The sequence below is a fragment of the Eretmochelys imbricata genome, chromosome 14 (genome assembly GCF_965152235.1).
Source record: "Eretmochelys imbricata isolate rEreImb1 chromosome 14, rEreImb1.hap1, whole genome shotgun sequence".
In the NCBI taxonomy this organism is placed as follows: domain Eukaryota; kingdom Metazoa; phylum Chordata; order Testudines; family Cheloniidae; genus Eretmochelys; species Eretmochelys imbricata.
The window spans coordinates 16071979-16098679 of record NC_135585.1 but is presented as its reverse complement, the minus strand read 5'-3'; the positions used below and the strand labels follow the sequence as shown (position 1 = coordinate 16098679).

The 26701-nt window shown below is 41.6% G+C and overlaps 1 protein-coding gene across 8 annotated transcripts in view; it reads left to right on the top strand.

Annotated features, from left to right (window-relative positions):
* The window catches only part of SRP68 (signal recognition particle 68), a 30692-nt gene extending 4838 nt beyond the window's left edge, over positions 1 to 25854 (top strand). Inside the window, exons 4-19 of one of the 8 annotated variants that reach the window (XR_013347843.1) lie at positions 1169 to 1364; positions 2630 to 2712; positions 3020 to 3129; positions 3523 to 3605; positions 3881 to 4021; positions 11210 to 11308; positions 11641 to 11705; positions 12180 to 12339; positions 13034 to 13128; positions 13465 to 13594; positions 14182 to 14257; positions 15214 to 15266; positions 19932 to 20087; positions 21549 to 21644; positions 22011 to 22111; positions 24586 to 25854. Coding sequence is in view for 2 of the 8 variants with exons in the window: in XM_077832890.1 (XP_077689016.1) it covers positions 1169 to 1364; positions 2630 to 2712; positions 3020 to 3129; positions 3523 to 3605; positions 3881 to 4021; positions 11210 to 11308; positions 11641 to 11705; positions 12180 to 12339; positions 13034 to 13128; positions 13465 to 13594; positions 14182 to 14257; positions 15214 to 15266; positions 15903 to 16130 (1519 nt within the window). In the remaining 6 variants the exon portion in view is untranslated. Of the gene's footprint in view, positions 1 to 1168; positions 1365 to 2629; positions 2713 to 3019; positions 3130 to 3522; positions 3606 to 3880; positions 4022 to 11209; positions 11309 to 11640; positions 11706 to 12179; positions 12340 to 13033; positions 13129 to 13464; positions 13595 to 14181; positions 14258 to 15213; positions 15267 to 15902; positions 16770 to 19931; positions 21977 to 22010; positions 22112 to 24585 lie in introns of those variants that run through there. The other 7 variants (XR_013347842.1, XR_013347840.1, XR_013347838.1 and 4 more) reach the window with 7 other exon arrangements.
* Positions 25855 to 26701: the final 847 nt, after the last annotated feature.

Below are 26701 nucleotides of genomic sequence, written 5' to 3'. Positions count from 1 at the left end.
TACTGCTATTGATGCTGGTTTCTTGAGCAGTAAAGTTCAAATATTTTTAGGGGAAGTGCTTTGTCAGCACTTCTTTAGAATAGCCATCTGAATATAGACAACTAAAGTGCTGTTACCAGCAAGAATGAGATTGGGGACATGATCCATTATCTTTGAACAGGAACACTTGTTTGCAGTTTGTACTTATACCTTCAAAATTCACCAGAATGTCTTTTCTGGTAGAACTGGAGGGTCACCAGAGCTTTGGGCTCATTTCCCAGCTGCTAGAAACAGTTGATTGTCTGCTTTCTCATCTTTTTTTCCTCTTTGGGGGGGATGAAAATATGGATTTTTTAGCCCATGGGGTTTCTATCCATCTGGTTTGTGTTAATGTTCTAAAATGCATCTGGTTGTTGAAAATTATTTTTAATTATGTACCTGGAAAAGCAATAAGAGACTATTCTACTTTTAGTCATCTTCCACAGGAATTTGTGATGCTGCAAAGCGGAGACTTAATACCAAATTTTCTTTCACAGCTTTAGAATTCCTGAAGGCATCTTTCAGTAGTTACATCTCAGTAACAAACAGCCACACAATGAATAAGAAAAGGAGTACTTGTGGCACCTTAGAGACTAACCAATTTATTTGAGCATGAGCTTTCGTGAGCTACAGCTCACTTCATCGGATGCATACCGTGGAAACTGCAGCAGACTTTATATACACACAGAGAATATGAAACAATACCTCCTCCCACCCCACTGTCCTGCTGGTAATAGCTTATCTAAAGTGATCATCAAGTTGGGCCATTTCCAGCACAAATCCAGGTTTTCTCACCCTCCACCCCCCCACACAAATTCACTCTCCTGCTGGTGATAGCCCATCCAAAGTGACAACTCTCTACACAATGTGCATGATAATCAAGTTGGGCCATTTCCTGCACAAATCCAGGTTCTCCTACCCCCTCACCCCCTCCCAAAAACCACACACACAATGAATAAGATAAACAACAAAATGGGGCCTTGTTTACTTGCTCACGGTTACCTTTAAAAATATAGGCAAAGGCACCGGTGCTTGCGCAAACAAAGCTTTAATTCATAAGGTTTTCTCATTGAGTGATAAAAAGGAACAAAAAAAAATTATTGGAAAATTGACTCATTTTATTTATAGCCTTCCTGCATCTGTCCTATAGGTACTTGCTGTTGATACTGATGGATGCAGAGAGAGCCTGGAGCTATGCAATGCAGCTTAAGCAGGAAGCCAACACAGAACCCCGCAAGCGATTTCATTTGCTTTCTCGCCTGCGCAAAGCCGTGAAACATGCTGAGGAGCTGGAGCGCCTGTGTGAAAGCAATCGGGTGGATGCCAAGACTAAGCTGGAAGCTCAGGTTACTTCTAACATTCAGTTTTGTTTTATAGCAGAGGCAAAGAAAGGATAAACTAACCTTTTGTTTCTAGTTGAACAAAGGGTCCTTCTTTGTAAACTGACGCTAAATTGCCTGCTCTGACTTCAAATTAAGAATGTCCAGGATGATTTTAGTTTACCGGTTATTGAGCTCTACTGTGTGTGTAGTTAGACTTGCTAACTAATCCAATCAGTTGGTTGAGCAGTACCACTAGAAGCTTTACAGTAATGCCTTGAGATCTCAATCAGAATCAGGGTCCAACTGTACATGTGCTGTATAAACACATTAAGCAATGGCCCTTGCCTCAGTTTAATTTAAATTAAGATTAAACAAAGATTTTTTTTTTTAAATGGGAGGAATGAGGGGAGAGGATGAGGGTACAGCACTCCTTACTCACTTCAGAAAAGAAAGCTGTGCTGTCGTTTTGCTGAGTGCAGCATTCTGAAAACTCATAGGATTGAGCAACATTTCTTACCAGATGTAAGCTACCAGTTTTTTCAGAGCCCTAAAATATATAGTAGAACCTGAGTTATGAACACCAGAATTACAAACTGACCAGTCAGCCCCACACCTCATTTGGAACTGAAGTACCCAGTCAAGCAGCAGCAGAGATAAAACACAGCAAGTCCAGTACAGTACTGTGGTCAACATAAACCGTTAAAAAAAGGAAAGCAGCATTTTTCTTCTGCGTAGTAAAGTTTCAAAGCTATATTAAGTCAATGTTCAGTTGTAAACTTTTGAAAGAACAACCTGAACGTTTTGTTTAGAGTTATGAACAACCTCTATTCCCAAGGGATTCGTAACTCTAAGTTTCTACTGTATATCTGGATCACCAGTAACGTGACTGCCTACTGGCCAGTGGAGACAAGAAACAATCATCGCTTTGTGATACTGGCCTCCTATGAAGGGAGCTCTAATAGCTGCTCAGGTGTGATTAAACCTGCCATTTTGTAGCTTTTGTGGGCCTTTGCTGGGCTACAGAAGTATCTTCTGACAACAGCAGTGTGTGAGTAGTGATTGCAAGATAGACCAACTGGCATGTCTTTGTCTCACATCAGGAATTTGTAACTATCAGTGAAATAGTGATGCTGTTAACTTGTGCCATGTAAGTGTAAAATCAAAACTGTTTTTCATAGATAACATTGCTTGAATTAAGATTTTTTTTGTAGTGGCATCAGTGTTAACAGACACACAGAATGGAACTATGCTCACAACAATTAACTTGTTCACTTGTGCTCTGTCTGCAGGCGTACATGGCTTACCTCACAGGAATGCTGCACTTTGAACACCAGGAGTGGAAAGCGGCTATGGAGGCTTTCAACAAATGCAAGTGAGTTTCTCTTCCTTACCATCTTTGTCAACTTGAACTTACTTAATACAATTTGATACAAGACTAGATAAGTCTAGGTGAGCTGCTTGTTAACCCTAATTGTTTAGTTTCTGCCAGAGTTCTGAAAGCTCTTTGATTGCCGTTGTGCTAACCAGTAGCATGATGATAGAAAGCTGAGCTGTGGTGTTGAAACAGCTTCCCTCAGAGTAATGGTTTAGTGTTCAGCAGCCATCCTTTCCCTTAGCAAAAGCTTAATATCCTATTAAAAACAAATGCTACAGCGTACGTTTTCACTTTCCTGCTGCAGGACGATATATGAAAAACTGGCCAGTGCTTTCACAGAGGAACAGGCTGTGCTATATAATCAGCGCGTGGAGGAGATTTCACCCAACATTCGCTATTGTGCTTATAATATTGGTAAGTAAAGTAGGGGACCAAATACTTAAAGTAAGGATTGCTTTCGAGGCAAGGGTTATTGGAATGTTTATCTTAAACTTGTTGACACATGGGAATGAGTCCATACATAATGCCCTGAGCAAACCCTCCAGACTCATCCATGTGACTGACAAGGTCCTTCAGTTCTGCACCTGATTATCAAAGTGGAAGTTATATTGAGTTGTGCAACACTATGGTTTTATGTAGTGTGAATAAATACATAGTCTGGGCAAGATTCATACAAAGTAACTTTTTCCTTCTTCCCAACGTTACCTAAGCACTAGTTTGTGTTCTAGAGGCCCGGGTCCAAATCCTGTCTGTGACAAATGAAAATGAGTTGGGTCTCAGACTCAATCTGTCAATTCTCTCTCTCAGGTGACCAGTCTGCTATCAGTGAGTTAATGCAGATGAGACTGAGATCTGGTGGCACAGAGGGTCTTCTTGCTGAAAAATTAGAGGTAATTTACTGCATGCTCCAAAATTTGGAACACATGGTGACCAGCTCACCGTTTTGCCTTTGCTTTTTAAGTTAAATATCCATGCATTGTACAACCAACAGACAGAGGAACAATGTTACTATATAGGGAGCAAGGTCATATCCTGCAGAAAGTAATGGAACCCTGAAATATACTCCAACCCTTAATTTAACGTAAATGTGAGGATTATTAATCAAGTATTCAAAAGTTGTGTTCATTTAAATTGTTAGTCATCTACCTCTGTCTGCACTTTTCAGTCACTGATCACCCAGACTCGAGCAAAGCAGGCAGCTACCATGAGTGAGGTGGAATGGAGGGGAAGAACTGTCCCAGTGAAGATAGACAAAGTGAGGATCTTTTTATTGGGGCTGGCAGATAATGAAGCGGCCATTGCTCAGGTAACTAAGAGATCACTTCCAGGTATTCTATGCCAGTGTTCTAATATCTTCTGCTTCTCTAACCTATATGCTATCTTATTTGTGTATTGTTGCTGTATGCTGACGTGTTCTACCCCAGAAATAGCTGTATTTAAATGGTGAGTGTAGTAATCTCTGAACATATTTTGTAAATCTCTTTGGGATCTTCAGATGAAAGATGCTGTATACATGAAAATAGATTAGCTACCATTTCCAAAAAAACCCTGGTTCTTTAAATATCACCTGTGCTGGCCATTGGACAGAAGCAAAAGGGCCATGTAACTAGCCCTTTCCATGGAGAAAATAAGTACCGTGCTGTATTGGGGAGCAGATCTGGGAGTTGTGGCATGCTGTTGACTTACATGAACACTATAAAGGAATGGAGGAAAAGATTCCTGATAAATAGCAGGGGCCAGATTATCCCTGGAGTTACACCGGGGATAAATTTAGCCCCAGATGTTTTGGAACTGCCTAATTATCAGAAAACACTTGCAGTCAGAGTAATTCTGTTTGGCTGTGCACAACGAAGACAAGATTTTTTTTCTTTCCCTGATTATTAGATTTCTCAGGGAAAGGGTTCAGAAATAATGCTCCTGCCTTCCATTGGCGACAGGTCTTGAGTTGCTGCTGTTTGAAGCTGCAGTCTATCTTTAGCAGTCACTGCTGCTTGTTTCTTGGCCTGCTCCTGACTACATCAGAAGTTGGGAAGGCTTTCTCTACAAGCAGGAAGAAAAGTTTAGTGGAGTGGGCACACAGCTCAAATTTAAGAGTTTTTAAAAAAGACAAAGATCTGATTTAATTCTCTCAAACCTTTATTTTTTACAGAATGGAGACAGTGGGTGGAGGTAGAAAATCATAGCTGTGCTTTAAAGGAAACCTAAGAAATGGAATTTGGTTGTGCAGCCTCTAGAAGTTTATTTTTATTGATTTCACCTGAAACTTTTTTATTTTTATGCAAGCATATTGATTTCTGAATAAATAATACTTAAGTTCAAGTTATGGGTTAAATCGATAGTCTCAAAATAGAATTCCCTGCAAGTAATATTGTAGTATGACCAGTAGGTGGTGGTACAGCTTTGCTTTTGTGTTCATCAACTTTCTGTCACTTTCTTTCTTTTGATAAATGCAGGTTAACCGTTGTTAGGGAGTCTATCGATTAGCTACCCCCTGCTCTTCGGGTGACCTGTTCCTTATGATGGTGACAGAATGGAATGCTGAATTTGATTCCATCTTGTTCTTTAAATAGTTATTGAAAACTTCTAATGGGCTTCCGGAGGACAATGGTACGACACCAGATTTGACTATCCTTGTTGCTATAGATACAGAGAGGAGCGGTCTCCAGACTTTCAAAGCTCTAATATTGGACTCAGCCAAGAGGGGCTAGTGTCTGAGATTCTTCAGTTGTCCTGTTTGTACAGCAGAACCTCAGTTACGAACACCAGAGTTACGAACATATTAGTCAACCACGCACCTCATTTGGAACCAGAAGTACACAATCAGGCAGCAGCAGAGACCCAAAAAAGCAAATACAGTACCATACTATTAAATGTAAATTACTAAAAAATTAAAGGGAAAGTTTAAAAAAAAAGACAAGGTAAAGGAACTGTGCTTGTTTTGTTTAAATTAAGATGGTGTTACGAATTACACCTGGTAGGACACGCACACAAGTGCTACGAATTACACCTGGTAGGACACGCACACAAGTGCTACGAATTACACCTGGTAGGACACGCACACAAGTGCTACGAATTACACCTGGTAGGACACGCACACAAGTGCTACGAATTACACCTGGTAGGACACGCACACAAGTGCTACGAATTACACCTGGTAGGACACGCACACAAGTGCTACGAATTACACCTGGTAGGACACGCACACCAGTGCTGCGAATTATACCTGATAGGTCACGCACAGTTCGAATCTAGGCTGAGGCACAGAAACAAAGTCCACAACTGCAGAGTTCCCAAAAGACACTAAGTTTATTACGCTCGAGCGTGGTGCCCCCCTGCTAGCCAGGAGGGGACCCTGAATGCAGATTATACAAAGGTTATATACCTTTTAGCAAAGCATGTTGCCCTCGTGCATCGGAAACCTTAGCCAATAAACAAACCCTTGTCCTATCTACCACCTATCCCTGCTTGGTGCATTCCTCGTGCTATACCAGTATGTTAATTTCACAGCATGGTCCTAAAGCCATGCATCAGTAACTTTTATTATCAGGATGGGAGGCCTCACATCAAGGCCAAGAGACAGGGAGTTAGAGACTGACAAAAACCAGATACTGGGAGTCAAGGCAGGCTGGAGACAAGGAGGAGGATTTTCACAGGGATTCAATATCTAAGGATTACTCCTCCTGGTGTATGATGTGCTGGCATTTAAACAATGGTGGGCCCCAAACCAAAATGGAGTCACATGTGCTAACTTTTCCTTAACAATGGTTAAAAGCAGCATTTTTCTTCTGCATAGTAAAGTTTCAAAGCTGTATTAAGTCAATGTTCAGTTTTAAACTTTTGAAAGAACAACCATAACGTTTTGTTCAGAATTGCAAACTCTGAACAACCGCCATTCCTGGAGTGTTTGTAATTGAGTTTCTGCGGTATTGTGGCAGTACCTAAAAGTCCATGCCCCTTTGTATCTAGAGACTGCTAAGCTGGGCAGTGTTTGCATTTAACTCAGTTGCTTAAGGTAAGGACTAGATTTTCCTTCAGCTGCATTTGACCAGAAGTGAACATAAACCTATTATGCCTTAGTCTTGTGAGTAAAATAAATGCAGAATCTTGGAGCGTGTACTTTTTAGCTGCTTTGTGTTAATTTGGGAAGCAGAGAAAAAATGTTAAAATATGAACTCCAAAAGCCAGTTTCATTCAAATTTGACCCAGGTGTTTCTCACTTGTGAGAATTCCCCTGTATAGAGACTAGATGCCATGACTTGAAGGCACATAGCTAACCCATAGCCATATTGAATTGAAGAGAGTGTAGAGTTTGTAAGTGCTGTAAGAATTAGTTCTGTCACTGTACTTCTTTGTAAGGATTCTGTGATCATCTCTATAGTAGAAGGAGAGCACTGCGTAAATGAGTGGAAGGAAAATAACTTTCAGGGACAGTCCATTATGGATAGAGTGAAAAGGACAAACTAAGATTGGGCATTTCTAAACTTTCAAAACTAGAGCTTTGTCAAGTCAGTTTCAAGCAATTTTATTCTGTCCCTCATCAAAAACTTGCACCCGCCAGATGCCAATGTTTGTGTTCATTCTCTCTTGCTCGCTCGCATACATGCGCGCTTCCTCTCCCCTCTCCCCCTCCCCCAAAGGAAAGTATTTATCTTGCTGTACCCTCCTTGTCTTTGTCTGCACTTGATATTGATATGTCTGTTTTCCTTTCTTTGTGTCCACTGAAGTTGAAATGCTCCTGTGGGTGGAGTTAAGAATGCAGTCAGGTGTGTCTTATGTTTCTGGTTATTCACAGCAATTAGTCCTGCCTTAATAATCTTGTTTAAAAAAAAAAGTTTAAATAAAAGGGTTAAAAATGTTTGCAGTCTGCAGGCCTACAGTTTTATAAAGGGGTGAAATAACAAATTCTTGAATGGGTTTGTTAAACCTAATAATTTGGACAGTCTTTGTGGGGAGGATAAACGGTCTGAAAAGCAGTTGAGTTTTATATTTACTGGGCATGTGCAACAGGACTTCTGTCCCAGAGCAAAAAAAGGTAACAAGCTGCATTGGGATAATGCTATTATTTTTAGACCCTTTCAAAACTCTACACTTCATTGCAGTTTGAATTCAGGGGAAATTAGATTGCTACAGCAGACTCGAATAATCTGTTTACACAGTGGTGTATTACATGGAATACAGGGCAACCATTTCTCTTTTTTTTCCCCAAAGGAATTCTATCCTTTCTAAACCCAAGTGGGCCTTTTGTGAATTCATTTGCAGGCAATTTTCCTTCCTTTATCAGAGTGGCTTTGCATTTATTTTAAATGATCTTTCACTACTATTTTAAGTCATCTAGTTGAAAATGAAGTGAGTTTCTCAGTGGATTGTTGAATTGGTAGCACAATGTGTCAGTCCATTAGGTGAAGATCAGGATCCTCCCGCTTGGATGTTTCAAAAGAGTGTATTCTCACTTTTCTTCTGAGTGTTTTAGGCACAGCACTGAGAGGCAAGAACTCCTGAGGTCTAACCGTGATTCTGACAGACTTCTTGTATGGTGTTGAGGAAATGAACTTTTCTGCCTTGGTTTTACATATTAGTGCAATGCGAGCTTTGTAGTTTTAAAGGTGCTTTAATTGAAGTGCTATTAAAGGATTAGCATTATGGAAGGAAAATGAACTGGATACCTGATTTTAGAAATTCTTACTGCTGTAGTAGAAGTGAGATCAGAATAACAAAACAAATTGAAACTTGCACTCCCATCTAGGTTTCCTAAGACATGATGCATTATCTCAAGTTTCTTGCTACAGGCAGGAATGATTTCTATTAGTGTCCTGAACTGCACTAAGCACAATAAGTGAATAAGGCTAGATCCCATCGATGTTTCCATGGTAATGAATGCAGTATTTTAGCGCACTGACTTCCAAGTTGTTGCTTTATTAACTTGATCCAGGAGCGATGGCATAGGGTAGGCAAGGAAGTGTAAAATACCTTGCTGCTTCTCTGGTTAGTAGCAAGGTGCACCCTCTGTTCATCACGTGTGACCAAATCATGTAACCCATAGGTGGATGCCCTGTCTTCGATAGATCTGACAACCTGGGGTTTCCTTATTTGGTTTTTAGATTAGTGTGTTTTGTTTTCGGTCTTTAAGTTACATAAGAGCATATCATTCTTACCAGGTCAGCCTCCTCTCATGTCTGTTTTCAGCATTATGTTGATTTTTTTCAGCTAGTTTAGCCTTTGATGTCAGGAAACCCAAGTTATCACCAAAGAGGCTAAAAATGTATCTGGATTGGATCACACGTAGTCTGCAAGAGAGGATAGGTTAACAAGGCCAACTGAAAGTGAAATTCCTATCTCCTATCACTCTTACAAATGCAAAGAAATTGAGCTCTCAAAGTGTCATGGATTAACACTACTGTAGCTTTGGTCAGGGAAGGGCAGGCAAACAACAGTAGGGAGCGCTCTGGAATGCTGTCTCTAAATTCTGTGTATTTTTTGATAACAGGAGCCCAGCTTATTTCTCATCTTCTCCCCCCTTGTTTCTTTAATTACCCCTACTCAAATTTTTCTGTACTATAAGATAGCTTGTCTGTTATTTACTGACCATATCTATTTCAACTGTACATGCTGTGGAAATGCTCTGGCACTATTCAAAGGGTCACTTTTGTTCCTAGCATTCTTGTCTGTCCAGAAAGTGCAGAAATATCAGATGACACATTCTTTCAGTAGTTGACCTGTTATGAGAAGAAACATTGCCATTTGTGTGGATGTTAGTAATGAACCAAAAGAACTAGAAGGGTTGAGTTTTGAAAATGTGCATTAAACAGTTGTCCACCACTTCCTGCTCTGACCTACTGGAAATCAGGCTGCTGATAAAATGTAGTTCTAAAAGACTGTAACGCAGAAACGATTTCAGTTAGAGGATTAATACTAACCTAGCACATCTTCATTTGAGCATAAGCTTTCGTGAGCTACGGCTCACTTCATCGGATGCTCACGAAAGCTTATGCTCAAATAAATTTGTTCGTCTCTAAGGTGCCACAAGTCCTCCTGTTCTTCTTGCGGATACAGACTAACATGGCTGCTACTCTGAAACCTGGCACATCTTGTGACATTGGGGGTTATTTCTATGGGGGAAAAAGGAAAAACAGGCCTGGGACTGGGACTGTTTACACTGTAATGTTTTCTGGTTCATTGTGCTTACAAAAAGAAATTACTTAAGCATTTTGAAGGTACTGGTGAGTTGAGGATTATTAATGGGGATATGGAGACTTTCACCTCTGGGTCACTAGTTTGTGTCTTAGTAGCAGAGGGACTATAGATTGACTGGGACTTGGAAAATTAACTTAAACTCTCATTTCTAGAAGTGATTTCATTACATCAAAGTTGAGACTGACAAGACACTGAACTTGAGTTGCCTCTTTTAAAGAGACTTGGGTCTCCTAGGCTGTCATACTGGATCAGCACTCATCTTTCATGCCTTGGGGAAGATTAGCAGTATTTTCACATAAATAGCCTTTCAAACCAAAATTCCAATTTACTTAGCAGCTTTTTCTTAAACAGTTAATGTAGTAAATATTGAGATGTTAAATATGCATTGCAAATGTTGGAGTGTTGTCTAATGCAATTCTCGTGCTCTTGGGTCAGACAAGGGAAATGGAGTAAGACAGTTAATGTTAAATGTAGGGGAACAGGGAGGTTGGCTTGTTTCTTGGCCTGGCAAGCAGTGGGATTGCTGATGGGTGCCATCCATCTATGAAGGAGTGAGTGCCTGGAGTCCCTTCAAGCTTATTTAAGAAACAGCTATGACTGATTCTGATGGGTGGTGGTTGTGATGTAACTCATCAAAAATGTCAATGTGTAAATGGCAGCAAAGAGAAAATCAGGCTGTCGACATTTACTCTGCTGAATTTTTACTCCATCATACGTGATCGTATATCATCCTCTTTGCATTTTCTTCTGATGTCCTCAAGTAACAGTATCAATAGGGAGAGAACTCCAGTCTTCAGTATGGACATGCATTCTAGCTCTGCAACCCATTGTGCTACTGATCAGAAATCTGCCAACATTTCATTCCTCCTTTCAAAGTGTGTAGAATTAATGTAGTTTGTAAACATGAAAACTGGTTTGCACTGTACTGCCTGGAGGGAATTCTTACAAAAACACCTTCCATGCTAGACAACAGTGAAACTTTCAGGCCGTGTAAATGCCTCTCTCCTTTTCTGGAATCTATCTGTACCAGCATTGGGGAAACAACGCCTCAAGTTCATGAAACGTGCAGACATGAGTTGTTGCTCTGTAGTACAGTTTTGCTGTTTAGCAACGGTTTGAGCACGTACAGTTACATGATCCAGCTACACATTGTGGTCAACATTTTAAAAGCAATAACTTGGCAGAAGTTTGAAAAGACTTAATAAAGGAAGATTAACCAACTCTTCCACAGTACCAGCCTCACTAATAGGAAAATGTGTGTTTTTTGAGAAATACTTTTTTGTCTCTTTTCTGTTGTATTCAGGCAGAAGGAGAGGAAACAAAGGAACGTCTGTTTGAGTCTTTACTCAGCGAGTGTCGAGATGCCATACAGGCTGTTCGCGAAGAGCTGAAACCAGACCAGGTAAGCACCAAACATATTACAATTTCCAAAGATAGAGGTGTATAACATTTCATCTCCTAGTGTCTCTTGTGAAGTTAAACCCACATCTGCCATGGCCATAGTTATTTTTGGATCCATCAATAACAAGGTGTGCTGCAGAGTAATTCAACGGTGGCCAAAGTTCCTCCTCATAATTGAACTCTGCCTGGACATCTTCTCCAACATCATCCAGTGCGTATTTTATGTATGAGACCATTCAGTTTCCAGATGTCCTTCAAAATTTGGGTTTTCTTATCCTTTTTCTCCAGTTACCAGTTTAAGTAAATCGCACACCTTTGTTCCAATTTCTGCAGAAGCAACGGGAACATTCTCTGGAAGTGGATTCTGGGAAAGTGTCCAATATCCAGTACCTTCATAGGTAAGAGTGTTTGCATGCTTAGGGCAGTGTTGCATTCCCATGTAGATTTTGAGAATCTCATCTTAATCCTTTGTCTTGGGCCACCTCAGTCTTAAATCACCTAGACCTAGTGGATCAAGTAGAATCTGGTTTTCCCTCATTCATTTCCCAACGTCCCATTTTCATGCCTTCCTTTCCCCCCCCCGCCCCGCCCCAGAACTTGGTCTACCTGGAAATTGGTACACCAGACCCTCACTAGAATGTGGGATTTGGGATCCATGCCAAGTCCCGTGTTCTAGCACGGACCACATTACAATGAAAATTAATGACTGTTACTAAATTTGGGATCCGCGACCGCGTTCTATCAGAATTCGCATTATATAGACGCACATTCTAGCGAGGGTTCGGTGTGGCTAGTAGTGGAAACTCTATCCAAGAACAGTGGTGAATGACTTCTGACAGAATTTCACAGCTTGTGTAAATGATGCTTTCTAGTTACCTGACGTACATCAAGCTGTCAACAGCCATCAAGCGCAATGAGAGCATGGCAAAAGCTTTGCAGAAGACACTGCTGCAGGAGCAACAGTCAGAGGATGATGGCAAGCGTACAGCACGGCCTCAGGACCTGATTCGCCTTTATGACATCATCTTGCAGGTAATGCCAGGGCAGAAAAATCTGACTTTCAGGTGTCTCACTGAGACTTTTTAAAAATGTAGGGTGCCAAAAGGACGAACCAGGAAGAGGAAGCTACATTCTGAATTAATGTGATTGGCTGAAAAGGTTCAGATAAAATTCCATGGTACCCAGTAACCGCTTAGGAATATTTTAAAAAGTGTATTAAATGTAATCTCAAAATGCTGATTTGACTAAAGTCTTTTGAATCTCATTCCCTAATGCAGAGGTTCCCAAGCTTCCATGTATCACCATGATGCTGTCTCATTTCCAACTGCTAACTTAAATTGACAGCTAAAAGTAACATTAGAAACTTCCCTAATACTATTTCTTGTAAGCAGTTACCATAGTTACCACATGCATGTTCCACTGGTTTGGTTAGTTTAATGGGAAGGGAGATGTTGCATAAAAGAAACTAACAATGTGGTTCTTGCTATGAAAGTTTGAGCCCACTGTCCTAATGCATATTTGTGTCAGTAAGCCTTAAACTCTGCCCTTAGGGTGAATCTACACAAGTTTAATTGAATGATGTTCTCAAGTTAATATATCAATAACTAGAAAACATCATATTTGCCTAGGCTCTGACTCAGTAAAAGGGCAGCTTTCTTCTTTCACATGCCAGACAAGAGCATTCATTTGCGTTTGCTGCATTCCAATTTTTCTATGCTTTGTACAGAATCTGGTGGAACTGCCACAACTTCCTGGCCTGGAAGAGGATAAGAACTTCCAGAAGGAGATAGGACTGAAGACACTTGTGTACAAGGCTTATAGGTAAGCATCTGGAGGGAACAGCAAGGCTGTTTTGTTAGCTGGCAGTAAGCAATAGAATTCTCTAGAGGTAACTGGGCATGAACTCTGGGAAGTCACATAATTAACATTCCAGTGCAACTGCACAGGACTGGATGGGGGAAAGGGTGGGAGACTCTATCTCAGAGTGAAATAAGTGGGACTGCACCTGCAAGCTGAGGAAGAACAGCCTGACTCAGATGTATAGCTCAATATTGGAGCAACCTGTTTAAAACGGTATACTTTTAGATATTCAAGAAATATGCTCAAGGCAAAGCAATTAGTCATTGTAAGGGTTAATTTTGTTCCTCATCCTGCCAGGTGTTTTTTCATTGCCCAGTCCTATGTACTGGTGAAAAAGTGGAGTGAAGCCCTTGTTTTGTATGACAGAGTCCTGAAGTATGCCAGTGAAGTCCAGGCCCAGGCTGGTGCTTATAAGAACAGCTTGAAGGTATGAACCAAACTCTTCTACACTTGAGAGTTCAGTTAACTACCAGTAACTAAATAGTAGGCCACTGTATTTCAAATATGATCTTTAAATGGTGGGAAGAATATTGCCTTGAGCTCTATAACACCTTGTGCTTGCTACAGGCTTTATGATGAAGTATGCTAGTGCAGGCATGGCTCCCTCTCTCCTGCCCTGTATGATTGGAGGGGGAAGCAAAGGAAACCTAGATTTTTTGCAACAAAAGTATCCAATAAATATCAATGACTATTAGATACGTAAAGATAGGAATATAGCTGCTGCTTATACAGCTTATCACCAGAGTAACAAGATGCCTACCTATGTAGCTATCCAAAAAAGATTGAGATACTTTTATGTCCATGTGTCTGGATTTCACTTGAAATAAGGTTTATGTGGTACCATAAGGGCTATTATATATGTTCATCTCTCCTCTGAGAATTGGTTGACACTGCTGTAAAGTTCCTAGCTTGTCAGAGTTGGAGTCTAAATTTTAAACATTTCTATCCCAATTCTTGTTAAAACTTTGCTTTATATAATTTTTGGAGTCTCAGGGGTATTCTTTAATGATCTAGGAGTTGCCTGATGTTCAGGAGCTGATCAATCAAGTGAATGCAGAGAAATACTCCCTGCAGGCAGCTGCTATATTAGGTGAGTTATGCAATCCTGCAGAAGAACTGGCTTCCCTCAAATTCAATCACTTACACATACTGCAGCCACTTAGGCTTTTTCATCTGTAAATGCTACAATACTAAAATTGCTTCCCACATGTTTTCTCGATCTATAGTGTGTTCTGAAAGCTGTTCCTTTCCAATTCCAGCCTCTTCTAGATGCTCTGTGTGGTACCTCTGGGGCTGCCACTGGCAGACTAGAGCCTTCCCAGTTTATTCTGTAATCAGAGGTTTGAAAGATCTTCTGAAGGACTCCTGTTCATTTTACCATCCCGCAAAGAGCACTCTTATGAGCACTTCTTAGGTGCCACCAAAGATAAACAGCATCCAGTGTATGGCACCTTCGTAGCAGTAGGGTGTGCGTTGAATTTCCTGACTCATCTATTACTTCTCACTGGCTCTGGCTTAACAAGCAGATACTAGGAGGGCTCAGTGAAAGAGCTCTAATTTTATTTTGACACAGTTGTACTGAGTCATCATTCAGTGTCAACTGAATTGGGGAATTTGTGACCTATACCAGCCTGTACTCATCTCTGGCAGACAAGAACTGCTAAATCTGCCTTGCCTGCAGATAGAAGAACCAGGGAAGTATAGATCTGAGGTGGTTGTTGTTTTTTCCCCCTCCCTAATGTTTTGGACTTGCCACATACCTTGGGGCTTTTTGCCCTCACCGACTTTCCATATAGCTACCACAGTGCCATGCCTCTGTTGGGACTGGGAGATCCTTTCTGTGCCACTTTAGAAACAGGAAAGGTGGGGTGCTTGTAAACATGACCTCTTTTGACTTATAAACTAAGCAATTTCTCTGCTAGAATATCCAGTCTTCCATATGCTGAAAAGCATGAGCCCAAAGGTGACTTCTGAACACATCTTATGAGTTTTGACACTAATAGTCTCTGTCTGCATATTCATATGGCACGTCTGTGAATCTTTCAGATGCAAATGACACCCATGAGACTGAGTCTCCCTCCCAGGTCAAGGATGGCAAGGTGAGTCATGGCTTTGCGCACTGGGGTGAAAAAGAGGCAATTTCATTAGCACTAGTTTTTTTCTGCAAGAGGAGAATTTTCTAGTAATTGGGGAAAGTAAAGCTTAATTTTAACCTAAGAGTAAGCCATGTGTCTATTTTGACAATTTCTATTTTAAATTGTAACTAACCTAAGATGCACACACTTAAGTAAGACCAGTGTGTTCAAAATGGGTTGTGTAATATGGTCTGTTTTGGGTACAGAATGGTCTAAGCTGATTGTTTTCCATCTCCCCACGAGCACTAAATGGGTGAGTATATGTGGGAGGGAGAGAAGGTTTCTTGTCACCTCAAGGTAGCTAACTGCAGGACTTCAGCTGGTTTGGGTACGGGAAACTGAGGCTGCCACTGCATCTTATCTGGGGTCTCCATTTTTGGGTTTACACTGCTGTGCTGAGGGCATGGGAAAGCTGCCTTTAGTCTGCCATACTTTTTCTTAGTTAGCTGTGGTGGTGATGAATGAGTACCAGAATGCAGCCAGTCCAGCTGGCTCAATGCCACTGCTCATCCTGCGTGTCTAGATGCTGCTGCTTGGCCATCGGGCCAGCCATGATAGGTCATCAGCTTCTTTAATATTGGCGTCTGGATCTCTTTTCAGCTACTCTCTGAACGGTTTGAGACATTCTGCCTGGATCCCTCTCTTGTCAGCAAACAAGCCAGCCTGGTGCATTTCCCTCCTGGGTTCCAGCCAGTCCCATGCAAACCCTTGTTCTTTGACCTGGCCCTCAACCATGTTGCTTTCCCACCTCTGGAGGACAAGGTGGAGCAGAAAGCGAAGAGTGGTCTCACAGGATATATCAAGGGCATCTTTGGATTCAGAAGTTAACTCGTGGCCTTCAAAGGAGGTCTTATTCTGTTGTGGGAAAGCTCCAACAGGGTCCAGAACATAAATATCTGCGTCCGAAACCAATAAGGGGAGACTCTTACCATCTTCCCTGTGTTGTGTACGTGCCTGTGCGTTCTTTCCCAGTGTATTAGAGGAAAACAGTCTACCCCAGGACCATGTGTACTATATAAATGTCTGATAACATCTGGAGCAGAGAAATTCCATTGTCCTCTGAAAAGTTGGAGTTTGCTTTTTGACCCGTGCCCCATTAAGGGTCAATACACACTATCGACCAGGCATAGACGTATCTTGATGTTCATCGATGGTTGACGTTATAATTTGAATCTCTGATCAGAACATTCTTTGGGGGTGGGAGGAGGAGGGCAGGAGGAGGCAGGTGTTGAGGAACCAGAATTCACAAAGGGGTCTGCCTAAGCAAAGCGTATGAAACACTAGCTAGGGAGACTGGATTCCTGCTAGTGTGCCACCTACCACACCCTGACTTAAAAATATATATAGTTATGTAAAGAGAAATCTGTCTTTATTTTTAAAAAATGTTGCATTCAGAAACGAGAGCTGAAACTCTTGTGCTAAGAGCAGGGGTGGTAAATACTTTAATAAATGTTAATGATTACCTAATCTGTGGTGGAGTCTTGTCTGAATTTACACATTGCAGCATCTGTGTAATCCTTCCTCATTGGGACATCTGGGTAAATGCCTAACTACAGTATAGAACCCATTCCGAAAAGGCTGTTTTTGGGAACTTAGTTGCTCATGGGTGGTTTTAAAAGGAGCTGCTCTCAGTCTTCATGGAAAACTGACAGTCTGTTTGTTTATCCTACATGCTCATTTCCTTTCTTCTCACTTAAGCAGGCTTGCCTGAAAACAAGATGATCTTTGTCTGGAGTTGATCTCCTGCTTATTTCTCATCTTCAGTCTTCTGACTTTGCTATTGCATTTGATTGTTATGGAAATAATTTAAGACGAGGAATAAGTAACAGGAGCCCAGTGGATTTTTAAGCAACAAGATCCTCTCTTGTACTAGGCTACGTTTTTGTAAGATTGCCCAGATGCTATCGTGATGGATGCTTTTGAAATGCAGGTAATTTCATATCGCTGTCTTTAATTTAAAAAAAAAAAAAAAAGGGCAGAACTGTTCCTAAATAAAATTTGGAACTTTTCCATAAGCCATGTTTGGGTCTTCACTGAAGTTTACTGTAGTTGGATGCTGAGATGTAGCAGTTTGATAGCCTACAAGTTGTCTTGGTTTTCATACTGCCTCTCACTGCTGCATTGTTTCAGCATGAGGGCTTGGAAGTCCACAGGCTGGAAACAAGAAAAACTGGTTTATGCAGATCTGGATTGTGCAGTTTTGGAAATATTCCATTAAAGATGCTTCTCTTCATGAGATTGGAGAGCAATATGGAATTAATATAAGATTTTTCAATTGTGTTTAAACCTAACATAGGCTTGGTATTCAAGTTGATCTGATTCATTAATTCTTAAAGTACAAGGCAATTTCTTGCAGGAGGATTCCTGTGCCTAGAGGTCAAGGGAGTGGTGGGAGGGAAAAGGAAACTGATCCTATTCTCTGTATATTTTACAACATGAAAATCAAGTGGGTTTCTTGATATTCTGAATCTTCATTTAGTATGTACCTGGAAGGGGGATTTTATAGAAGAAAACAAACTTAAGCTGAAGAAAAGCTGGATGTTAAAGAATATTTTTTAATTTATCAAATGATGAAATTTCAAAAACAGTTGTGGTCCTAGAACACTGATTTCTGTCAGTTCTCCATAAAGCCTGTTTGTTTAATTTAGAACTAAGACATAGTCATGTGATACACTGACACAGCCCTTTTCTGGCAACTTGCCTCATGGTGTTTTTCTGTGACTGTACTTTGCTCTGAACTTCTCTCCTTTTTCAGATTTTACATTATATCAATTTGAGAATTATTTTTCTGTTTGGAATGCAAACTGTTTCTGTTTGTTCGCCTTCTCCTGCCCCAAGTTTATGGGGCTCTGGCCTCATTCCAGTGAAACTTAGGTTGAAGCCAGTTTCTGATTGGTTGCTGTTACAAATGGTTAAAGGTAGTTAGCCTCTTTTTTAAACATCCTGTGACACACAACTGATTAGTTTGGACACGCAAGAAATCCTAAAACAATAAAGTTTTATTCCTGATTTCTGTGGCATGTAGTTTATATGAAGCAGAGGAAACACTGAGCATTCGTTACCTAAAGAGTTTTCAGAAGATCAATCTCACGCTATCATCTTTGAGGCTATTCAATCCTGTGACTGGAGAATCAAGAACAATCAATGAAGACTCAAGTGTGCACCATTATCAGATATAACTTTGTTCTTTTCCTTCTTAATGCGTTCATATTAAAAAAAAAAATAGATCCTAGATTTATAAGCAGTGTGTTGCTCTTTGCATTTTTGAATGACGCAGAAGGAACTGATGAAGCACTAGGAAAATATCCAAAGATAGTAAAAATATGTACTGCTTTCCCTTGAGTAGTTAGTAATTGCTGTCAAGATGAAAACCAGATTGTGTTAAATTTATTGAAGTTCCTAGCACAAAGACTGGATTTGGAACTGCTGCCTTAAGGTCTGACAGTATTGGTCGTAAGGAAACTAGTGTGGCAGTCTTTGATCGAGGATCTGAAGCATCTACTAATAGAATCTGCAAGGAATGGCCAAAAGCCTCAGCAATGAGTAAAAGGAGTAGGTTGGTCAGCTGTGGTCAATTGCCAAACCTTCACAATGCTTGCACACCCAGAGGCAAAAAGCTGAATTCAGTTCTGATATTTATGACCCTGGTATGTGAACCTTTCCTTCAGCTCTCTTGTCAGATAGTACAGGGCTCTTGTGATCAGAGCAAAGCTTAATGTTTTACAAAGTAGCTGCTGGCCCTAGTGATGAACTCGTTCTATGCTCAAAACACAGCTGTTCGTTGAATTGCTCTTATTTAGACTGCAGAGTTCACTTTGCAGCATTTAGTACCTTTGCAATAATTGAGTGATATCGTACAAGCTAGTTCCCAGACACAATTTCAGTATAATTGTTAGTGAGGAAGAATACACTTCACATGCAAAATGTTGTTAAATGTAAAAATTTTAAAGGTTGACATAGGAACCTTAATTCTACACACATTTTTCCTTGTCCATCTATTTGTTGGCTGGAAGAACCTATTTGCTTAAAGCAACTGCTGAAATGTATAATATAAAGGGTGAAATGAAAACTACTGATCAGTCAAGAGGAACAAAATGCTGGGTTATAATAAAGGGATGAAGACTAATTGATGCTATTTTATTTATAAAAATCTTAATGGTACATCTGCCCATTGGAGGCTATCTTCATCTCTAATCACCCTGTCTCAAAAGGGATCCAGCAATAATGGAAAGCTCCAGAAGAGGCCAATGAAAATCATTATAGCTCTGGAACAGCATCTATAAAGAGATTTAAAAGCTTTAGGAATCCTTAGAGAAGACAGGAATAAGAAGTGACACAGGGGCATATGGATGGATAGCCTAGAGAAGCTCATTTAGGAGGTTTAATTTTACCTTTTCTCATAACACAATAGCAAGGGGAATATTGCTGAATTTAAGGTAAATTTTTAAAAGTGGTTAAAAGAAGTAAGGTTTTTTACAGAATTATTAACCTGGGGAGCTCTTCATAATTCACTGAGACAAAGCTCCTTACAATTTAAAAAAAACAAAACAAAAAAAACTAGGCATGAATAATAGCTACTCTAACTGCCTGGGTTCCCCCTGGACAGATTATGGTATTGTCTTGTTACAGGAGTGTTCCACCTTTCCTTGAAGCCTCTTGTAATGGTCAGTCTTGGAGGTGAGATGAGGCTAGGTGGGCCTTTGTTCTGATGTGGTATGGAAAATCCCTATCTGAATATGCTAGTGGCAAAGAGCAGAGCCTCTTGAACAGGGCATCATTTGACAGGTGAGCATTCCATGTATGAAAACACTTATTGCCCTGCTTCCTATTCAGGTCCTCCTATTTGCTGGGGCCTGATCTCACATGGTCACTGGTTGTGTTGAATAATGTGTTGATACTGTTTTGTCTTCTATTGCCCAAGGGATGGGTTGTAGAAGTTAGTTACGTTTCATTTACCCCTGAAGTTCATTCTTGCACCCAGAAGTCCAGGCCAAACTAATTTCTCAGTTTGTTTAAAAGGAAGGAAGAGGATTTTTGTGTGGAGAACAGTTGCCAGCAGGTTTGACGACTTTACTTCTGCTCTCCAAGAACGCAGAGAACCCTGTCACATTTCACCTACAGCTGAAAAGAGCCAATGTTGCAACAGAGCTACTCACCTACGTTTCTGATCCCTAGCAGTTGATCCAACATGCGTATTGTTTCTCCAGCTTGCTGGAGAAGCCTTTATTAGCTTCCATGCTTGTGTGCTGTTGTCTAAAGGACACAGTACTCTTTACCAGCCTTACTGGACTGGCAAGGAGTCTAAACTGCCAGCTACGTTTGAATTATGCTCCAGACTGAAGTCTTGATTTTTATCTAATAATGCGGCAACTTCAAAGTTTTAGAGATCTGATATTGACTCCATGTGGTCATCCCTGTCTTATATCAGGGATTGGATTGACTGTTTTTAAGAGTAGTAGCAACTGGCACTATGCTTTCAGGTAAGAACCTGCTTTGGGGGAATGTATGGGACCCTAGTACAAGTTATTGTTGCAGCCTTGAGGGTAGCAGGTAGTTTTCTACATCCAGTGTCCGCCCGTGGAATGATGTTGCAGTCCTCAGGGATGTTGCCTGTTTGCTCAGCCACAAGCGAGTTCCACACTTATCAGATGCCTGAAGAAAATTAAAGGTGAGAAGACAATCCACTAATAAGGGGAAATCAATAGAATGTAGGCAGATGACCTCAAGGCCAACCCAAATTCCTTACTTTGCGGAGACTGAGCTTTTTCCCTTGGCTTATACCTTTGTCAAGGTCTGTTTGGGAGAGTTAACCATGCTTGAATGGTGCGGGCCCTTCTGACTGGGGAGGCAAATACAGCAATAAAAGCATGCAGGTTCCAGTGTAGCAATGATACTTGAAATCTGCTGGAGGGAATGGGAGAACAGTTGTTCCTCCAAAAGAATTCTAGACTGCTGCATTGTGTGCTATGTACTTCACTTCCTCTTTCCCTTGTGCTTTGTTTCAGCTGCATGGAACAGTCAGTAGTTGTTTTGAAATGATTAGTCTCTTCCCCTCCCTCTCGCTGTGTTTTATTGAGGAAATAGAGCTGGTACCAGTGAGCACTGCTGACTGCAGGAGCACCACTTCAGCCCTTCTGATTAAAGGCTGGTTAGAAATTGTGACATGATGAGACAACTACTGCTCATAAATGGACTACCTTAACTTGCTCCTGCTAACCATCTGTACCCCTCCTTCCCCCTTTACAGTCAGATTTCCATGTGGAGCAGCTTATCTCCGCCTAATATAATTCACTCTGAGGCAATGGAGAACTCTGCTCTGGAAGGACACCACCGGCGGCAAAGGTCTGTACATTCATGCAAAGAATCATGGGCCCTAAATAGAGTTGGCTGGGGATTTTTTTAATTGTTTTTGTTAGAAAATGCTGATTTTTATTTTATTACTTTTAATAAAAAATTGAAACCTTATTTTGACAATTTTCCATAGGAAGGTTTCTCAGGTCCAGGTTGGAATTTCTGGAGGGGGAAACACAAACCCACACCCCAGAGTATCCAACAGCCCAGGGATTAGGCCACCCCCATGGGATGTGGAAGACCCAGGTTCAAGTCTTGAATCATTGGCTATTGTGGGGTGTTTCTCACAAAAAAAAAGTCTGGTGTTCAAATGTTAGTCTCAAAGCTTTTTCATGAAAGAGAATTCTTGTTTTCCAGCCAGCCCTAGTTCAGTCTCCTCTGCAAATTGTTCTTCTTTGCTGCCTCACCTAGAACCAAAACAGTAGAAAATATGCAGAGGGACAAGTACCGTGGAACAGGTTTGTGATGAATCATAGAATCATAGAATATCAGGGTTGGAAGGGACCTCAGGAGATCATCTAGTCCAACCCCCTGCTCAAAGCAGGACCAATCCCCAATTTTTGCCCCAGATCCCTAAATGGCCCCCTCAAGGATTGAACTCACAACCCTGGGTTTAGCAGGCCAATGCTCAAACCACTGAGCTATCCCTCCCCCCCAAATACCACCTCTCCCTTGCACAAACCTCTCCTTTCATGTTTCATTTTCATTGGACTAAGAACAGGTTCAGCAAAACATTGTGTGTTTTTTGTTTTGTTAAGTGTGCCTGCCTCCAATAGAGATTTTGTGTTCCGGTTTGCTGTCCTGATGCAAAGCTATCGCAATTATTGGCTGATTATTAGCTATTCACATTGCGGTACCATCTAGAAGCCATAGTCATGGACCAGGACCGCACTGGGCTAGGTGCTCTACACAGCCATAAAAAAGGCCATCCCTGCCCCATAGTGCTTACAGTCAAAATAGCAGTGTCTTGGTTCTTCACCAGTGTAGAATCAATGCTCCAATCTCCCTACCCTCTTTGTGGCGTTTTGGATACTAATGATGTTAAAGCACAAGTGCAGTATCAGTTTGTGACTGTTATGGGGCTGGTAGTCTTGCCTGTCCTTCTCAACGGTGCTCCTAAATGTTTCTCCAAACTTCTGTGTAAATTGATCCTTTGCTGGTCATGTAAACCAGGGTGAAAATTTTCTAAATCCCTTGCTTTCTCTCATGGGATTGACATAATTCACTATAATCCAGAAGTGGATCTTAAGAACAGAAGGGCAGGTTGCAAATTCATTATTTGTTGCAAAATGTGCAAGTGTCTGGGTATAACTCCAATTCCACTGATTTAAGGTTGCATCATACTATAAAAGGTATATTCTGTTTTCAAAGAAGAATGTCTGGTGATCTCTAGACAATACAATTCACTGTCACAATCCATGTCTAGACATCCATGTTGAGAATAGTCATTGAGAGTAAAACTCTCACTTTGCAGTTACGCTTTCTCATAGTTCCCCTTGCAGGGCTGGTGGAGGTATCCTTGTACTGAGACAGACTGTCACTTGCCCAGGGCCAAACAGTGAGAATTAGAGCTCAAGAGTTCCTGGCTCCCAACCCCATGGTCAATCTGGAAAGCAGACACCCATTGATGGGGGTGACAGTGTATGACTATTTAAAGCCTAGGAGATGATGTACTATGGGTAGATGTGTATGTCTTGAATGTTTGCATTCTGCTCTGAGAAGAGGGACTGGGGGCTTAATTTTCCCAAGCAAAGCCATGAATTAACCAGAAACACGTGAAGTCTGGGGTGACCACCAGTTCTGGGAGGCAGGGGATGAATTACTCTGCCTGTTTCTCTGCCATTGGAATATGATGCAATCATTAACACGTCAGCAGGAGCCCTTTAAAAATGAAGCCCTTTAACCTCATTGTCCCTCCATTTCCCCATTTGGAAAATGGGAAGGCTATTGCATTCCTCCTTTGGTTCCAATGTTGGGAAAGCACTTAGAGGGTCTCGGATGAAAGGCACTGGAAGAGCACATGTACAGGACATGCATCCCTGTGTGACTCATGTTATTAACTCTAGGCATCCTGAGTTTAAGTGTAAAAATGTCACATTAGTCATCCTTCTCTGACCTGTGCCCAGCAGTGCAGAAAATGGAGAGGGAGCCCAGAGGGAGACACCCATGGGAGTTTTCTTTTTCCTCTGTATTCTGTGCCCACAGGAACTCAGCTGGTAAAGGTTAATAAATCTCAGTAAATCATCACTAACTTCCCCTCCCATGAAACCATATTTGGACTCCAGCCCCTGGGCCCAGTGTGCATATGGATGTAATTAACCCTCCCTCTGCTGCCTCTGAGCTCCAGTGAAACACCATCTGCTCTCGCACGTGTTTGTCCATCTGCAATTCTCCCAAGCAGTCAGGTGGTTTGGGGTGGGGGGGGCACAGAGGCAAGGAATCAATTGATACTGGATTGCATTCAATGATGGGCTTGTTTCCATAGTTACCATTGATAGTCACGAGGGAACATGCAGTACCATTGTCTCTGCACTCTGAATTTTGATCTGTTATGTTTGCTATATACATTTTACACTCTTCCTTCAAAACTATCCTTAACGGGCCTCTTTAGCCGTGATGGCCCCATACCCTCCCTTCCTGAAACTGTTGCCCTTTGTATTAGGCTGTAAACCATTCAAGTCAGGCCCATATTTATTCTCTTGGGAAAGGCTGATCCCCACTGGGTTACTCCATGGAGCCACACTTCCAGAACTTCCTCGTCATTGAGTGCCTGTGTGTGTCTCTTTCATAATTGGGCAAAGCAACAGGGGCTACCCAGTAGCTCCTGTATTTCTGTTGTCTTTGCAGCAAAATCTATCTCAGGGTGGGAATACATCTTGCTTTCTGATGGCCATATGTCAGTAACTGATTAATCTACTGTCTCTTTCCACAGCATGGAACTGACTGCAGGCTGGTTTATTCCTTCTTGGCCCACCTGCTGGCTTGACATAACATCCTCAAATAATCCTTAGGCCAGCCTCCTCTATAGAGAAGGCAGTGTGTCCTAGTGGATAGCACAACAGACTGGGATTTGAGACCTGGCTTCTATTCCTAGCTCTGCCACTGACCTGCTGGGTGACCTTGGACAAGTCACGTTCCCCCCCATGCCTCAGTTTCCCCATTTTAAAAATGGAGCTAATGCTACTTACCTTTGTAAAGTGCTTTGAGATCTACTGATGAAAAGTGCTAGATAAGAGCTAGGTATTAATATTTGTCTTTTATAGGAAAGCATTGGGTCTACAAAAAGATATTGATTTCACAGGTTCTCTCAGAATAATCCTAATGCCAACTTCCTCCTTTCAACTGTACTTTTCACTTTTGTTTTACTTCATTTGCCTTCCATTGCACATGAATGTTGCACTAACCGGCTTGAGGCATGCATGGACATCTGGCCTAAAGGTTTAATTCTCTCTCCCATTGTATGGTTAATTGGCTTAGGTCACACCTTGATTGGAGCAGATCTCTCTACCAAGTTCATGGGACAGTTCACATAAATAAGCAAGCTGGTCAACGAATGCCAAGCCATGTGATACAGGCAGACACCATCTAACGCTATTTAAACAGAGGCAAGTTTTCCAAAGTGTTTTGAGATCCTTTGCTGCAAGCTGCGGTAGACGTGCAACATACTACTGGATTCATTCAGCACTATTGCAGCCTCCTAAATGAGGGCAAAGTGTGGCTTCTTGCAATCTGATGGCGAATAATCATCAAGCTATGGCACAAGGAACTATGGAGAATTCAGGCGGATGTCCTGGCCACAAGCTCAAAGGCTTAGGATGGAAAGAGAGTGAGGGAAGGCGAAATGAGCAAAGGGCAGGGGGTGCATGAGATATGCTGGGCGAAAATGTGGAAGGTGCTCTGATGCCTATAGGCATTAGAGGTAGGCTGCCTAAAAGGCTGGATTGCCACTGATAGATGGGGTGTTGGAAATAATTTTGTTGCGTGAAGAAGCAAGAGGGAGCAGGATTTGGTGGTTCCACTGAACAGGTTTTGGAGTGGAAGAGCAATAGCCGATCTGCATCCAGTGTCACACGCTCTGCATCCACAGACTGCTTTGTTGGTTTTGTTTTTATACCTTGTCTTTTCAAGTGCAAGTTGAGAAAGCGAGGAACTGAGGTGGGCTCAATCCTGTGCGAAGCATTAAACCGTTCTCTTGTCATAACCGGCAGTGCTAGCCAGTCTGTCAGACTCTGATCATTTTTGGAAAGGGGGAGGGATGCAAGGGCACACCCAATGGAAGACCCATCTGCAGCCAACACTGGCAAGTAAAGCGCCCATTATGTGGTGGATGAGCCACAGGGCCTTAAAAGAACACCGCTTGAATGGATTCTGCTCCTTTTGGAGTCTGGAAAAGACTCTTCAGGGCCCAAGAGTTTGATCCAGCTTGCAATAAAGCTTGACTTCGTTGCTGTGTAGGGTCAAGCTCCATTGAAGTCAATAGAAGCCCTTCATGGGGGTTAGATTAGGCCTGCGAAGTGCAGCTAGAGGTGGTGGGAAATTCAGTCTTCTAAGTCTGCCTTTCTCTTCACTTCATTGTACTGAGACATTGAACTTCACCAGAGGAACTATTGTCTTTGAAGAAGGCTAGTTCAATTTCCAGGCTGAATCCATCCCTGGGGGTCTGTCTTGCAACCGTGTAAAACTCTGCTGTGTCCTCCTTAGTCCAGCATTTGATCAGCTTGAGAGAAATCAAAGCACTGCGCTCAATCACTTTCATGCTACTCTGAGCACTGAATAAATCAATCCTGCAATCTCCTAGTCTTTATCTCCCGTAGGGCTGCTGCTTCTGGACTTTCCAATCGTTAAAGGGGGGAAAGAAATGACTTGAACAGTTGGAGACTTTAAATTGCATAATGATGGCAAGATAGAGAAAGAATAGGTGTCCTGTTTTCTTACTGGTGCAGCAATTTTAATAGATTGGCTGTTCTTAGAACTAGTTTGTAAGGGTTCCTGTTGGCTTGAATGAAAACAGCACTGCGGGGACAAAAAGGGAGGAGAAATGACAGGCA